Source organism: Aspergillus fumigatus, chromosome 3, assembly GCF_000002655.1.
Source record: "Aspergillus fumigatus Af293 chromosome 3, whole genome shotgun sequence".
NCBI lineage: Eukaryota > Fungi > Ascomycota > Eurotiomycetes > Eurotiales > Aspergillaceae > Aspergillus > Aspergillus fumigatus.
The window spans coordinates 975093-988059 of NC_007196.1; the positions used below are offsets into that span (position 1 = coordinate 975093).

Consider the following 12967-nt stretch of genomic DNA (forward strand, 5'->3'; position numbering starts at 1 on the left):
TTTCTGGAGATGGAGCAAGGCCATTGTGAGAAGTTGTTTGACCTTTGGAACAGGCCAAGGAACACTTGACAAGTAAAAGTACAGACAGATGAGGCTGAGAGCAGAGACTGATACCATGAAAGAATGGCGTCGCATGATGTTCATGTTTAAAGAATGACTGATTCTGTTGAGACCAAGTAGAAGGGATAGATCCCAAAGGGGTGCGTAAATGAACCTTGTTGCGTAGATGAATCACATTTGGGACATAGGTCAATTGAATTAATTTAGTCTATATTGCCAAAGACTTGGAATGGAATGAAGAGTTGAGGTGGGATTTTGAGTCAAGGTGCTGTTGCTGTTGCTGTCGCCTATAGGCGCTTAAAGAGCGTAGGGCTCTTGGAACTCAGCAGCCTAGAGAATAAAAGATGTACAACACAATTCTCCAGGGAGTCTAACTATAAGAGCCCTGTATCTTAACAGCCTCATTACTGACTTAGCGCCGACATTCTTGCGAATCTTCAGCAGTATTTACATCATACAAATAGCCAAGATCCGGCCCCCAAAGGCATGAGTAGGAGCTAGATACTCATTCAGTTAGAAGAATTGGACCTCTGTAGATTGGGGGGTGGCCTATCTCCTATGATCAGAATTACTTTATTTCACGCCTTTCATTATTGATGTCTCTTCAATGAGAGCTCATGATGTGTTAGTCGATGATATACTAAGCGCCTCATGGAGTCCTTCCGGCTTAACATCACCCTCTTCCTAGCCGTTTCATGGCTTCTTTTCCCAAATCCCTCTCTCTCTCTCAGCTTGCTACCATCCAGACGGAAGTGTTACACCACAGGACACACCATATCAAGACTCCACAAAGCATGCGACCTGCTGTGGTCAGGGCTACGCGTGTCTTTCAAATTTGATTTGCACGGCAACCGGTGACGAGATCAAAAACACAGATGCTTCTGTATGCTTGAGAATCCTGCACGGATCATACATGGCGTAGCTCTGCCTGTCCATTGTTCTGCATTAACCTGGACCCTCTGAACCTGAACAATCTTGCTGGTGGGCAAGGGATTAAAAAGTGTCCAAACACAGATTTGGATATGTACTACTGCATCGACTATAATATGGGGAATGCCAACTACAGTGCTCAACAACAGGTGTTGATTTTCAAGGGTATGTCGCAGCCATATATTGGGATTCTCGCAGGGGACCCAATTGCTGACCTTGTTATTCCTTCTCAGGTACACTTGCCGCTCTAACTACGATCGGGGTGACAGCGACGACGGAGATGACATCCTCTGCCTCAATGATATCCTCGACAACGACGGGGGGTCCATCACCAGCGGCAAGTACAGTAGCGGCTGAAACGAACACCTCTGCTCCACTCGAGCCGAACCAGCTCGGAAGCAGACCGGAGTCATCGCAAGCGCTGCAGTTGGCGGTTTCCTCGGTTTGGCTGCCATCATAAGACTAGTATACTTCTTCCATCGCCGTCGGAAGACACTGAGATGCGAGCGCCTTGGACGAACAGCCTCGTCTAAGTTGAGCTCAAGGGATGTTTATATGATCCGTCCCAGCAGGGCGCGACCGCGTTGTACGAGGCTCCTGCGACTGAGAACCGAAGATTTGAGCTTGCTGGGTAACATGATAGCTTCAATGAGGGTGGCGGTCGAATGGGGCTGATGGTAGTAGGTGACCAAAACATCAAGGTTGGGATATTCAGATCATCACTGGAACTCGAGAGTCGGAGGCAGGACCACATATGTCTGCTGAATAGCTAGAGCAATGTCCTCTTCAGAACTTCCCGGCTGATGGAGAAGAGGCGGTCGGAGGTGTTGTTTATTCTACAGTTCGCAGTCTTCTTGTGCATCGTCCGGTGTCCTCTGGCGTCGCATCCTTCTTTTAAACTCGACCATAGCAAGCGTGGCCGGCGTCTCATCGGGCCCCAAAACCTATCAGTCACGATGCTGTTCCCCCTTCCTGTTTCGACTTTGTGTCAGACCGAGAACGCAGCCGTTTGAAAGATTAGGGAACCATTTTCCGCCTGATCCCTATCAGGGATTCCTCCTAGAGCCAACGCCTATTTCCGTAGCCGTCTGGCTGCGACAAAGGAACCAGGCCAGGTTTGTCGTCTTTCTCCTTGATGCAGTTGAACGGGATGTCTGTTTCGACGACTTCCAGAGGAGATCCCCATGTTTCCAGTTGATTGAACACCTAGAACACGAGAAATGACATCATTTGTCAATCCGTCATTCTGGAAGAATTTGAAGTTGGGCAGCTGGACTCTGGTAAAGCCTAAAAGGAGAACCCAGTTTCAGAAATAGCTTCACGGCTATATGACCGGGACGACGGAATGACCATCACTGCCAGGTGCAATTCGTTTCTGATTGGCGTAGAGACACTGTTGACATGGCGGGCTAATGCCCTGGTGCAAATTGGCCGCTCCACAGTCCAACACTGCCCCTGTTGATCCAGAGCTCCAGGCATCACCCGATGATTTCATTGCACACTGTTGTCCATCATATAATCATGCAATATTAAGGTATCTATCCTTGGGATCTGGATAGGTGCCTGATTCTCGCCAAATAAGACAGGTCCCGCCATGTTACTCGAATAATCGCCGGTTGCGCCCTTCATTTACTTGTGGGAATCGTCCCCGTGCTCTCCGTTTCCAAAGCAATCCACATTCGACAATCGCATCAGACCACCGGTTTCTCCGCCTCCAGCTCCACCATGACCTTTCAATTCCTGCAGCGCTTTCGCAGTAAGGATAAGGAGAGAGATAATGGGAAGGGCAAAGCCCGACCGAAAGACCAACCGGATGAGGACCCTTCCCAATCAGACCCGCGGACGGTCCTAGCGCAAGTGGGGATCTATCATGAAACCTGCAAGCAAAATGGCAATTGTCGCGATTTCAGGTCAATGCCTCTTCCTCCGCCTCGAAGACCGTTGACTCCTCCCGACTACGAGCTCGCGGCCATCCGGGGCCGGAGCAACACCCTCACAGCCATTAATACGTCGACTACCAATTTTCTGGACTTGACCAAGAGCACCACCCTTCCCCAGGACCAGAGTCTACTCTTCTCGCGCCTACCCAAGGAAATCCGCCAACGAATCTACATCGAGCTGTTTGGTAACCGGTCGGTCCACCTCGAATACGACTTTGGCTATGCGCCGGGCTACCGTCAAAGAGATAAGCGACCGCCAGACCAATGGCGCTGGTGGCATCGGGTTTGCGATGATGAGGAGCATCCAAACCCGGGAGACCTGTGCCGTATGAATGATCTGGAGGATCCGAAGCGTATTGGGCGACGACAGCTATCGCGGCACAAGCTGAAAGGCGTGGCGTGGCTGCGAGTGTGCCGAAGAGCGTGAGCGCTGCAATGTTCTACGACCGGGGAGATCGAGCTGACTTGGGGACCAGATACCTAGAAGCACTTCCACTTCTCTACAGCACAAATACATTCCTCATCTCCTCGTCGGTCAAGTTATGCCGATTGCCGAAATTGATCGCGCCATCGCATCTCTCGCGCATCGCTTCGCTGGACATCCTGCACGTCGCAAAGACAACGACACCGTCGACAATGGCCGACAACGAGTGGGAAACATATCATACGCTCTTCCGGACCTTGCGATTAGCGTACGTTGGCGTCAGGCGCTTGCGCGTGGTTATTCACATCCTGAACAAAAGCTGCACTCCGCGAGCTGGAACCGTTCCGGAAGAGCTGGATGAAGCCTGGATTCGTCCCTGGTCGGAACTGGCGTCTTCGCGGCAGTGGGAGAAACTCGAGATTGGGCTGCAGGATAGCTGGTTTGACGACTTTTCCGCTGCTGGGAGACGATGGGAGGCCAGGAATGGGCGTCAGCTCGAGGATTCAGGGTATTCGCTGGCCCGAGTAGACGATTTCACAACATGGGATGGAAGATTGTCGGAGATCTGGAATGCAGTTTATCTGTAAATATATATAGAGTGAGCGAGCTAGATCCTTACACAGTGCCTTGTATTGCAGTTACCTTATCGGAAACGCAAGCTAAAAGTTGAATGGAACCAGAACATGAAATGACGCCCCAGAAAAAAAAAAAAAAAGAAAAAGAAAAAGAGGATGGAGCAGAAAGAAAAGTTGGAAAAAGAAATCTCCCCGACAGGGAGTCGAACCCTGGTCTCCCGCGCTCGTTCTCATCGGAGTGACAAGCGGAAATCATGACCGTTAGACCATCGAGGATTTGTTGAAGGGTTCAACGTCTTATTTAGCTCTATACGCCTACGCACTTTGTCGACCAGTTGCTTTCCCCACCTGTTTCTCCCAAAGCCATCAGCACTCGGAAAATAGTGCCCGACGCACCATGTCTGGTGATGAGGTTAAATGGGAGGAATGTTGATATGAGCTTGGTGATATGATTGCATCTATTTATCGATTCATGCAAGTCAATGGGAGCAGCGGCCAAATGTCGGCTTCACCGACACTGAATTAAACATCTAGGCTGGCCTTTCAGCGCTTCTGTAACGATGAGCAGTAACATCAATATGAGAACTATTGGTACCCCTCTTTCGTGAAGGAGAGAATCAAAGATTGCTGTGGAATAGATCGAGGGCGTTCTCCTTCCCTGAGGATTGGAGTACATGCAGCACAGAAACTGTCTCTCGACCTCCAGGACCCGCCCTGGCAGTAGGACAAGTTGTACGGCACAGCTTGACGCCTTTTTCCCAGCTGGAAATGCGCTATCGGATGACGAGAACTTTGCGCAGCGAGTAAGATGACCAGAGAGATATTTGCTTCGTCACTACACGAGCAAGGCCACCAACACAACACGGGACCCGTCAGCTGGCATCAAAGCGCTTGACTCGGTCCAGTCAGAGCAAAATTGGCATAAACTGAGTGTTAAAAACACAGAAGAAAGAACAAAAACATACGACAGCCGGGATTCGCTGGTGGTCACCCACCCAACTACTAACCGGCCGGCGTGTGGCTTAAGTACGGCTGAGCGGACGGGAAGCCCTGTTTTCCACACCCTATGGTCGTATGTGCTAGATTCCTAGCAAGTATCCTCTATGGTCCCCTGCGGTTAACAGTGAACTAAGCTCCTCTAACGAGACTTCGCTGTTTCTGCTTTGCGTATGGATACTGCTGAAAGGTGTAAGACCCTGGACGGATAGGACTGATATCCTTACCACCTTTTTAGTCTATTACGCGTTCAGCTCTTGATATCTTCGATTTGGACTGATAAGCGCAATAGAGTTTAACACAGGAATGCATTTCTTTGCTCTTCTTATTTAGGTCCAAATAGTCCCAGACGTTCCTAAGCAATGATCCAAAACTGCAGCGACAACTTGTTGTCGGCGCCGCTCTGTCGTGGATGCTGATGACGAAATGCTCCGTGTGTTTAAAGTCTAAAGTGTATATCACGTCGTCGTCCCATATTAACAGAACGGATCTGTGCTGGCTGTGCTCGAACGAACACTAATAGTAAACAGGATGACCGAACTGTGCATCTCCTTCGTTCTTTTCGCTAATTTCCACTTTGGTTGCTCATTTGCGTCGGTCCCCTAACTCAATCAGGTGTTCTCTCTCCTCCCAGATTCTGCTATGGCTGTCCGGTTGTTGATCTGTTGGACCAGGAATACAAGACTTGGCCATTCTTCAGTATATATCAACTTCATCTTCCTTTGGCCCGTTGATTGGTTGCGTACATGTATTTGGACTATGGCTGATCGTCCTCAATCAGCCTTTAAGAGAGTGTGAAAAGCTGGCACCACCGCCTTCTATCAATAATCTCATGGGCTGAGGAATGCTTCTTAGGAGTTGAGAAAGGAAGCTTCTGCAGTATGATGCTCATCGGTCTCGGGATTTGCTCTGACCTCGGATGTCGTTCTGTCTCAGCCCACGTCTAGAGCTCTAGGCAGCGATGCTGACCCACTGAGGGCATCAATTCTGGATTGAGGAGAATGATGTCCTCACCGATATCTCGAATCCGCGCCTGATGTTCCCTGTTTGCAGACGCTGCCTGTAGATCGTCCTGGAAGCCATTTCCACCCATGATTCAATCTTCCGGTTCTGGTCGAGGCGCTTGACCTGGCGCTGCGACGTGTGTTGTGACCGTGACAAGGTGGGAGTCTGCTTCCTTTTTCAGCGTACTGGGAACCTGCAGTGTGCAAAAGACTGGTGTTGGGGGGTCGTGATAGGTGGGTTGGCAGCATTTTCATTCTTAAGGTCAAGTTAGGAGGTTGCATTTACGGCTCTGAGTTGATCGAATATCCTCCTTTTTCAAGGCACTCGACTGGGTCTGCCACGTTTGCTGCGACTGTTGACCCGGGATATGAGGGTGGATCAGATATAGCGTGAATCAATCCAAGTCAACCCACGACCACATCCATATTCTAGGCTTTTCAAGCCTTACTCCGAGCCCGAGCTGTTACCATATACAGTTATTAACTAGAGATTTACAAGATTCTGTTTTGTCCTACCTTGATCATATCAGATGCTGGTCTATAATTATGAGGCTAATAGGTAGATCAAAAAAACTAGGCTTCATCGATGTCCATTCCATGTCTATGCACGTCCCATATAATTACAAGTACCACTGAGTTGCTAACAATATATATTATTTCTCCATGGACAAGTATTATGGTAACGAAGAACTGAACGTGGTTGAAGTATACGGAGACTTATCCATGACAGGCGAGGGATCTGGAGGGCGCTAGAATAAAGCGTATGCAATCCAAGGTCCTACCTACACAACATTACCCTTGGTCTGAGTCATGTTTTTCACGTTCAGGTTCCTCATCATGCCAACCCAGATGAAGCCCAGAACCATGAATGCAGTACCGGCAATGAGCATCCTTGCTTGGGCATACCCGTATGCCTCCACGATGGCGGTCCGGGTAGCACTTCCGACGGGGTAGCTGAGCTGGGTGGGGAGGGACGAATAGATCAAGCTCAAGTCAGGCATGGCAGACGCGGGCAAGTTCCTCTCCAGTCTCGACAGAAAAGTGCTGGTCCAGATTGCTCCACAGATTGCGCTGCCGATAGAGCCGCCAATGCTGCCCATGACGAACAGCAACGCGAGCACGGCGGCAACGTGTTGGTGATCAACGGACGCAAGCACCGCCAGTTGCACGCAGAGAATGAAGACGCTTCCAGCGACGGAGAAGAAAATCTCGCACATAACGATGTACCCGATGTATCCGCCCGGTTGACGGAAGTGAATCATCAGACCCAGGCCGAAGATGTAGAGCGGAACGCACACCCAAAGGATCCACTTGAAACGACCGGTCCAGCGGATGAGCCAACCGGCGAAGAACAGGAAGACAAAGGAGACCACACTGAACGTGTTGGTGACATATCCCGCCGTGGCGACGTCCAGCTCGTACACGACCTGCAAGAACGACGGAAGATAGCTGGCATAGCAGTAGTAGGAAACCTGATATGTCATATCCAGCAGACATGCACCCAGCACGGTCCGGTCAATGAGGAATTTATAGTTCAAGAACGGCACGGGCGCCACGAGCATTTCGTAGAAGCCAAAAGCGATGATTAGGGCCAGGCCGAGAGTGATCATCGCAATGATATAGTCGGTCTGATACCCATGGGGCGCCGTCGCCGCCAGAGTAAAGGGGAGAAGGAATATGACGAACCCGCCAGCGAAGAGAAGAACTCCGGGCACTAGGTGAGTGGTAAGATCATTGATTAGCCTTCGGTAAGGAACCCTTTTGAGGCGACAACCGCCCTTGGTTGATACTTACGATCAAATTCCATAATGGCCCACCAAACTGTCTTCGGGGTGATACTCCAATCTCTCGTCTCCTTGACGAGAACCCCCTTTTTCTCGGCTTGGCGTAGGTGGTACGCCAAAAGGCCATAAATTGGCAGCGCAACAACCGGCAAGATAATGGCCCACATGCCAAAGCCCCATCGCCAGGTCGAGTGGGCCAGGAGATCCGACGCCGCCTTGGAACCGGCGAACGCGGAGATCAAAGCAGGGGACGAGGTGAAAGCAAACGCCAGCCCTCGGTTTCGTAGGTTCGTCACATCGGCTGCCAGGACATTCCAGGTGTATGAAAGCCCACCGAACCCGACCTTGTAGAAGACCTAAAGCGCGTCTGGCCGTTAGACAGTTCTTATGACGAGATCAGCGGTGGTCATGTCTTACCTGTCCGGCGCAATAGGTGGGGAGATTCTGGGATGAAGCCAGAAGAATCAAACCCAGAATACAGAAGAACGTCATCAGAAGGAAACCCTCTGCACGGCCCCAAAGATCCAGCGCCTTGGCCATCGGTATGTACACGGAACCGCCCATGACGTAGGACACAATGTTGATGACGGTCAACAGCGAGTGGCCGAGGAAAGAACTTGTGGCATAAGCGTTCAAGCTTGTATACATGGACAGTCGGAAATCGTTGACCAGCGTTAGGAACCAAATGCTATCAGAATGAAAACCAGGTTAGCAGTTTGATCTTTTGGGATGGCTGGCCCATGCAGCAATCAATGGGAGCGAAACATACAGCACTAGAATTGCGTACGCTGTGCCCCTTGTCCAACTCAGGGTCACAGCCTCTATCTTCTTGACACCAGCCTGAGCTCCGTCGCTCGGGTTGGCCTCCTCATTATTGGTTTCCGCATTGGCGGGCGCATGAGCAGCCTCCTTGTCGTCGGCTCTGATCTGCCCAACATTTGGGTCATCGACTGAGGGGGCCTCAGCATCCTGGGCAGGCTTTTCACCGACAATCGAGTGGAATTTCTTCATGGTTGCCATTGCTGCTTCGACAGTAAACGCTGCATGGGACGGACCGACTGATAAGACGTGAAGCATGAATGTTAAATACCGGCTTCCGGCACAGGTTATCTACATTCTTTACGTAAGTCTCAGTGCCTACGCCGTGTGGCACCGATATGCCCTGTATTTTGATCAGATAATGTCGGGTCTTACGCAACCGACGCTGCAGCCCAAGAGGGTTCCCACACGCATTGTTACCGCGTGATACCAGTGCCCATACGCCTAGCCGTCCCACACTTGTACGGGCCTAACAAGGATAGACTGACCGGGGGGGGGGGGGGGGTTCATGGCCTCGTTTTCGCGCCAATAGCACATGCAAAATAAGCGTGCCAAGCCGTTCGTAGCAAAAACATACATTCAGTCACTGACACATCACTTGCTCACGAGGCGGCCATGGTCCGACCTCTGTCTAAACCACCGTTAGTTGGCGCCACTGCGACGCGGAACTATTCCACGGCCGAAGATTGATAAGGTCAAACCATTACAGCCCTAAAGCCCAACGAGAGATTATGCATGGCGCGTATGGCGCGCCTGGCGCTATAGAGGATGTTGGGTGATGCCAGGCAGTAGTCTCGAACTACGTTTCAACAGATCTCTCACTGCAAACACTTTAATGCATGACTTAGAAACGGAGAGACAATTTCCATAGTTCCTAGAACAAGGTCTCTTTATTGTGTTCAGGGGCTGGCCGCCCCAGCTGCGAGCCTACGCCCTTGGAAAATATAGGACCAGAGCCTGGACAGGAGCAATCGGGGCAGCCAGCTGGCGAAAGCCGGAAACCAGCGACTTCGAGTCATGCTGGGCTTTTGCATCCGCAACCATTCCTCCCTAGTGATCGAATACCGTACCTCTCCCTCCTCAATGCCTGGCGGTGGAGTATCGTACTTGTTGAAGAAGGTCTCAACGTGCGTCAACCCGCACCCGGCCATCACCGCCCGCGAAGCCATGTTGATAGTCATCGTCTCGCCAATCACCTCGGCCAGACCCAGTTCCTCGAAGGCATAGCGAACCATCTCCCGAGCCCCCTCCTTCGCGTACCCTTGGCCCCAGAACTTCGGCGAGACTCGGAAGCCATACTCCGTTCGATCGGTCCTGAAGCTCTTGGGGTTCTCCGTCGTGGGGACGGGAGCCAATACCCACCAACCCACGAACTCGCCTTCGGCAAAGCCGACCCAGGTTCCGAAGCCAGGCACCGACGTTGCGCAGTTCATCAGCCAGGTATGAACCTGGATTGCTTCGTCTTCGGTAAATGGCCGGCCGAAGGCGACCATCTTCATGACCTCGGGGTCCATGTCCAACTTCATGGTGAACTCGCGATGCTCATGGCCCAGGGGGACCAGCTCCAGGCGGGCAGTGTGCAGAGTGGGCTGAGCCTTGATTGTCATGTTGTCAAGAGGGCAGTTGGGGCGGGAAGAGTCGACGGAGTAAAAGAGAGTTGATGAGTCTAGTTCGTTTTCTTTGGTTTCTCCTCTAGAGTGCTTCTACGGTGTTTCTCCATGTGTACCTCTTGCTTCCCTATATACTCTGCCGTTTGGCTTTAGGGGAGCATTCTAATGGGCATGTCTGACGCCGCATTGATAATGCTGCAGGCCTGATGAATGGTAAGAAAGATGCAGTCCAGCTCCTAGTGTCAATTAATTTCCTTTAGTTGATCTTTGCTTCAGTAGGAAAGGGCCGCGGGTGAGCATTCGTGAGTAACAATGTCGATATGCCCAGTCCGTCGCTCCTTGGCTTCCGCGAGTGACCATGATACTGACTCTTCATCCAGGAAGATGGGACCTCCTGCAGGTGGATTGCATTCTAGTTCCTGTTTAATGCAGTCATACCACAAATCTGCAACGGTGTTCAGGACAACTAACTCTACCTGGTCGAACTGATACGGCAGCAGATGGTCAAAAGCTTTCGCCCCTAGGCTCCCATGGACGGGAAGAGAAGCCTGGAAGCATAAGATCTGGGACACAGCTGAGCATGTCCAGAATAAAACGCAGCTACATGCGCAGAGGCAGTCTGTCTCTCCTGTAATTCTCAACATGGTCCGAAAATCCGTTCTGCGCATACTGCTGTCTCGATTGGCGCCATGTGAGAGGGTGACAATTCTTTAGCTTCCCCGGTGGGGAAGAATAGAGGCTCCAAGAGTGCCTAAAGGTGAAACAGGCAGCCTTGGCAAGACAGGGCCGGGGTCTTGATTCGTCCAAGTTCTCATCATACAATCTCAATCAGATAAGATAATTTACTTGCCAAGAACCTTCGAGTCTTGGCCTTTCGACCGGTGGCAGGACAATACGCTGGCATGTGTGGTTGCGTTGCTTCCAACCCCCCCCCCCCCCGGCCCCCAAATGTCAAGACGGAAAGGAAAGTCTTGGCCGAGCTTTCGAGGATTGTCGAACGTTTGGCAGCAGAGTTAAAAACTCTATGAAAAGCCTCTTTCGTTATTTAGCACATGCTCATTACTCGTGTACAAAGGCTAGTTGTAATCTACGGTCTCGATGCCCTTCCCTTGTCTGGCTGACAGGAGAGGCTGCTTCTAGCCCTAGTTCCTCATGTATGGCCGGAGCTAGTGGCCAGGCTGTCCTGCAGGTTGACGAATTGAGACACTGCATGCGTGCTAATTTCACTTGCTAGTTTCCTACATATAACCCCTGCTATTATTCTCTTGGCTCCATACGCCTATATTTTCCATGTTAATGTCCGATCATCGGAGGGACTCGCACAGCACCATCCGATGCATGTTGCACGCCATGAGGTAATGAAAATATCCGAAGTCGGCCATGATGGGTCTCCCGGAAGGGGCAAGCAGCCAAATTGCTCGACTAAATCATGTCCTGCACACCAAACGCGGGTGGAGACTCACCCCGACTGGTGGAATGGCCAGTCCTCAAAGAACATGGTCAGGCCGCGACTCACCGAGCACGACATCACGCTTGTGTGGTCTTCCCCCTCATACTCGGTTTTGATCAGGGCGTGTAGCCGGCTGCACCCGTGCAGCATCGCACACAGATCCAGAGCATTGTCGGCCATTCTCAACTCCGCTGCGGTTCGTTTTCTCGCCTCGTAGTGATCAAGCAGCTCGTCCGCCCACCGCGGGGGATGTTGCTCCCAGGAACCCCAGGAGACCATCAACGACGGGGACTGGTCATGTGAAACCTTCTTGGTTTCCACAAAGGCCTTTGCCTCGTGCAAGATACATAAGCTATTCCACCAGATGGAGGGGCTGCTCGCGATGTAGCAATCGAAGGACTGCGGCCGGGTGAATAATGCATGGAGGGCGAGCAAGCCCCCATAGGAATGGCCATAAAGCGCTTCTCTGGCGAGCGACACCTGTGGGAATCGAGCCTGCACCGCAGGTCGAACAGAATTCTCAATGAAGTCCAGGAACACATCTGCTCCCCCATACCCCACGGGTGCGCACGCCGTGGGGGGCGTCAGATCGAAGCTGCGCCGTCGGGCATCATAGAGCTTTCCCTTTAAGGGGTATCCAATAGCGACAATGATGCCCCCGCCAGCGAAATGTGAGGCGGCCGCACGGCGCCACGCAGCCTCGGTCGCAGTCAGGAACAATGCATTCCCGTCAACAATGTAGCTGGTTGAAGTTAGTAAGCCGATGCCATCCTCGCAGGATTCTGGGCCCGTCTGTGAGCGCTTACATGATCGGAAGGGGCCCGCGACCAGTCTGTTTATCCTCCCAGTGCAGTGGCCAAGATACTTGGATCAGATACGGTTCACCCCGGTCGTTTTCCAGGTAGAACTGCTCCGAGTTGGGCAGCGGGACCGGGGTTGGCCTGTCCCCCATCTTGACGGATTTACCTATTTCAACGCCGAAGCCCAGCGCGACAGTCTGAGAGAAATCACAACCTATCCCCAATTAGAGTACGGGAGACTGTGATTGTGCGGGAAAGGCGTTTTGTCTTATGAGACCGGACAGGGGTACATCTGAAGAAAACAGCAAACAGGCGGTCTCAGGCATTTTCTTTGTAAGGCCCGATTTCGGGTTCCACTGCGAGGCAGGCAGCCACCGGCTGGGGCCAACTTTCAGGCGTAAAAATTGTCATGTAAAAATTACTGGGATCGCCGAAATTGGACCAATATACTGGTGACGGTGACCAGGACCCATCGAACCAGAAACCCTAATCTGATCAAAGAATTATCAATCTTATCACGTCCGATCAGCAGCTGCGCCTCCCCCCGCCGCGGTGGGAATGGCCAGTCAAAACCT

The 12967-nt window shown here is 51.6% G+C and overlaps 4 protein-coding genes and 2 non-coding genes across 6 annotated transcripts; 1 reads left to right on the forward strand and 5 right to left on the reverse strand.

Annotated features, from left to right (window-relative positions):
• Window positions 1–641: 641 nt before the first annotated feature.
• AFUA_3G03630 (uncharacterized protein) lies at window positions 642–4086 on the forward strand. Its single transcript, XM_077804309.1, has 2 exons — window positions 642–3353; window positions 3407–4086. The coding sequence occupies exons 1-2, from the start codon at window positions 2716–2718 to the stop codon at window positions 3939–3941; spliced, it is 1173 nt and encodes a 390-aa protein (XP_077660465.1). The 5' UTR covers window positions 642–2715; the 3' UTR covers window positions 3942–4086.
• Window positions 4087–4117: 31 nt separating this feature from the next.
• tD(GUC)5 lies at window positions 4118–4205 on the reverse strand. The gene is given in 2 exon segments: window positions 4118–4152; window positions 4169–4205. It is a non-coding gene (tRNA).
• Window positions 4206–4887: 682 nt separating this feature from the next.
• On the reverse strand, window positions 4888–5003 carry AFUA_3G03637. Its single transcript, XR_013344493.1, has one exon. It is a non-coding gene; the product is annotated as a ribosomal RNA (ribosomal RNA).
• Window positions 5004–6479: 1476 nt separating this feature from the next.
• Window positions 6480–8866, reverse strand: mirB (uncharacterized protein). The gene is made up of 4 exons (XM_077804310.1): window positions 8483–8866; window positions 8131–8401; window positions 7724–8069; window positions 6480–7643 (listed from the first exon to the last, which is right to left on the reverse strand). The coding sequence occupies exons 1-4, from the start codon at window positions 8788–8790 to the stop codon at window positions 6712–6714; spliced, it is 1857 nt and encodes a 618-aa protein (XP_077660466.1). The 5' UTR covers window positions 8791–8866; the 3' UTR covers window positions 6480–6711.
• Window positions 8867–9431: 565 nt separating this feature from the next.
• sidG (GNAT family N-acetyltransferase) lies at window positions 9432–10255 on the reverse strand (the record flags this gene model as incomplete). The annotated part of the gene is made up of 1 exon (XM_743592.2): window positions 9432–10255. Exon 1 carries the CDS (start codon window positions 10137–10139, stop codon window positions 9432–9434), a length of 708 nt encoding a protein of 235 aa, XP_748685.1. The 5' UTR covers window positions 10140–10255.
• Window positions 10256–11573: 1318 nt separating this feature from the next.
• On the reverse strand, window positions 11574–12928 carry estB (alpha/beta hydrolase). Its single transcript, XM_743593.2, has 2 exons — window positions 12399–12928; window positions 11574–12334 (listed from the first exon to the last, which is right to left on the reverse strand). Exons 1-2 carry the CDS (start codon window positions 12542–12544, stop codon window positions 11602–11604), a joined length of 879 nt encoding a protein of 292 aa, XP_748686.1. The 5' UTR covers window positions 12545–12928; the 3' UTR covers window positions 11574–11601.
• Between the last annotated feature and the right edge of the window lie 39 nt (window positions 12929–12967).

Bases quoted from the DNA above. Each gene is read 5' to 3' on its own strand.
- mirB (XM_077804310.1), bottom strand. From the start codon at position 8,790: ATGCTTCACGTCTTATCAGTCGGTCCGTCCCATGCAGCGTTTACTGTC. The intron at 8,402-8,482 runs GTATGTTTCGCT...TCATTCTGATAG, and splicing joins GCGTACGCAATTCTAGTGCT to CATTTGGTTCCTAACGCTGG. The intron at 7,644-7,723 runs GTAAGTATCAAC...CCACTCACCTAG, and splicing joins GGCCATTATGGAATTTGATC to TGCCCGGAGTTCTTCTCTTC.
- estB (XM_743593.2), bottom strand. From the start codon at position 12,544: ATGGGGGACAGGCCAACCCCGGTCCCGCTGCCCAACTCGGAGCAGTTC. The intron at 12,335-12,398 runs GTAAGCGCTCAC...AACTTCAACCAG, and splicing joins CGCGGGCCCCTTCCGATCAT to CTACATTGTTGACGGGAATG.
- AFUA_3G03630 (XM_077804309.1), top strand. From the start codon at position 2,716: ATGACCTTTCAATTCCTGCAGCGCTTTCGCAGTAAGGATAAGGAGAGA. The intron at 3,354-3,406 runs GTGAGCGCTGCA...CTTGGGGACCAG, and splicing joins CTGCGAGTGTGCCGAAGAGC to ATACCTAGAAGCACTTCCAC.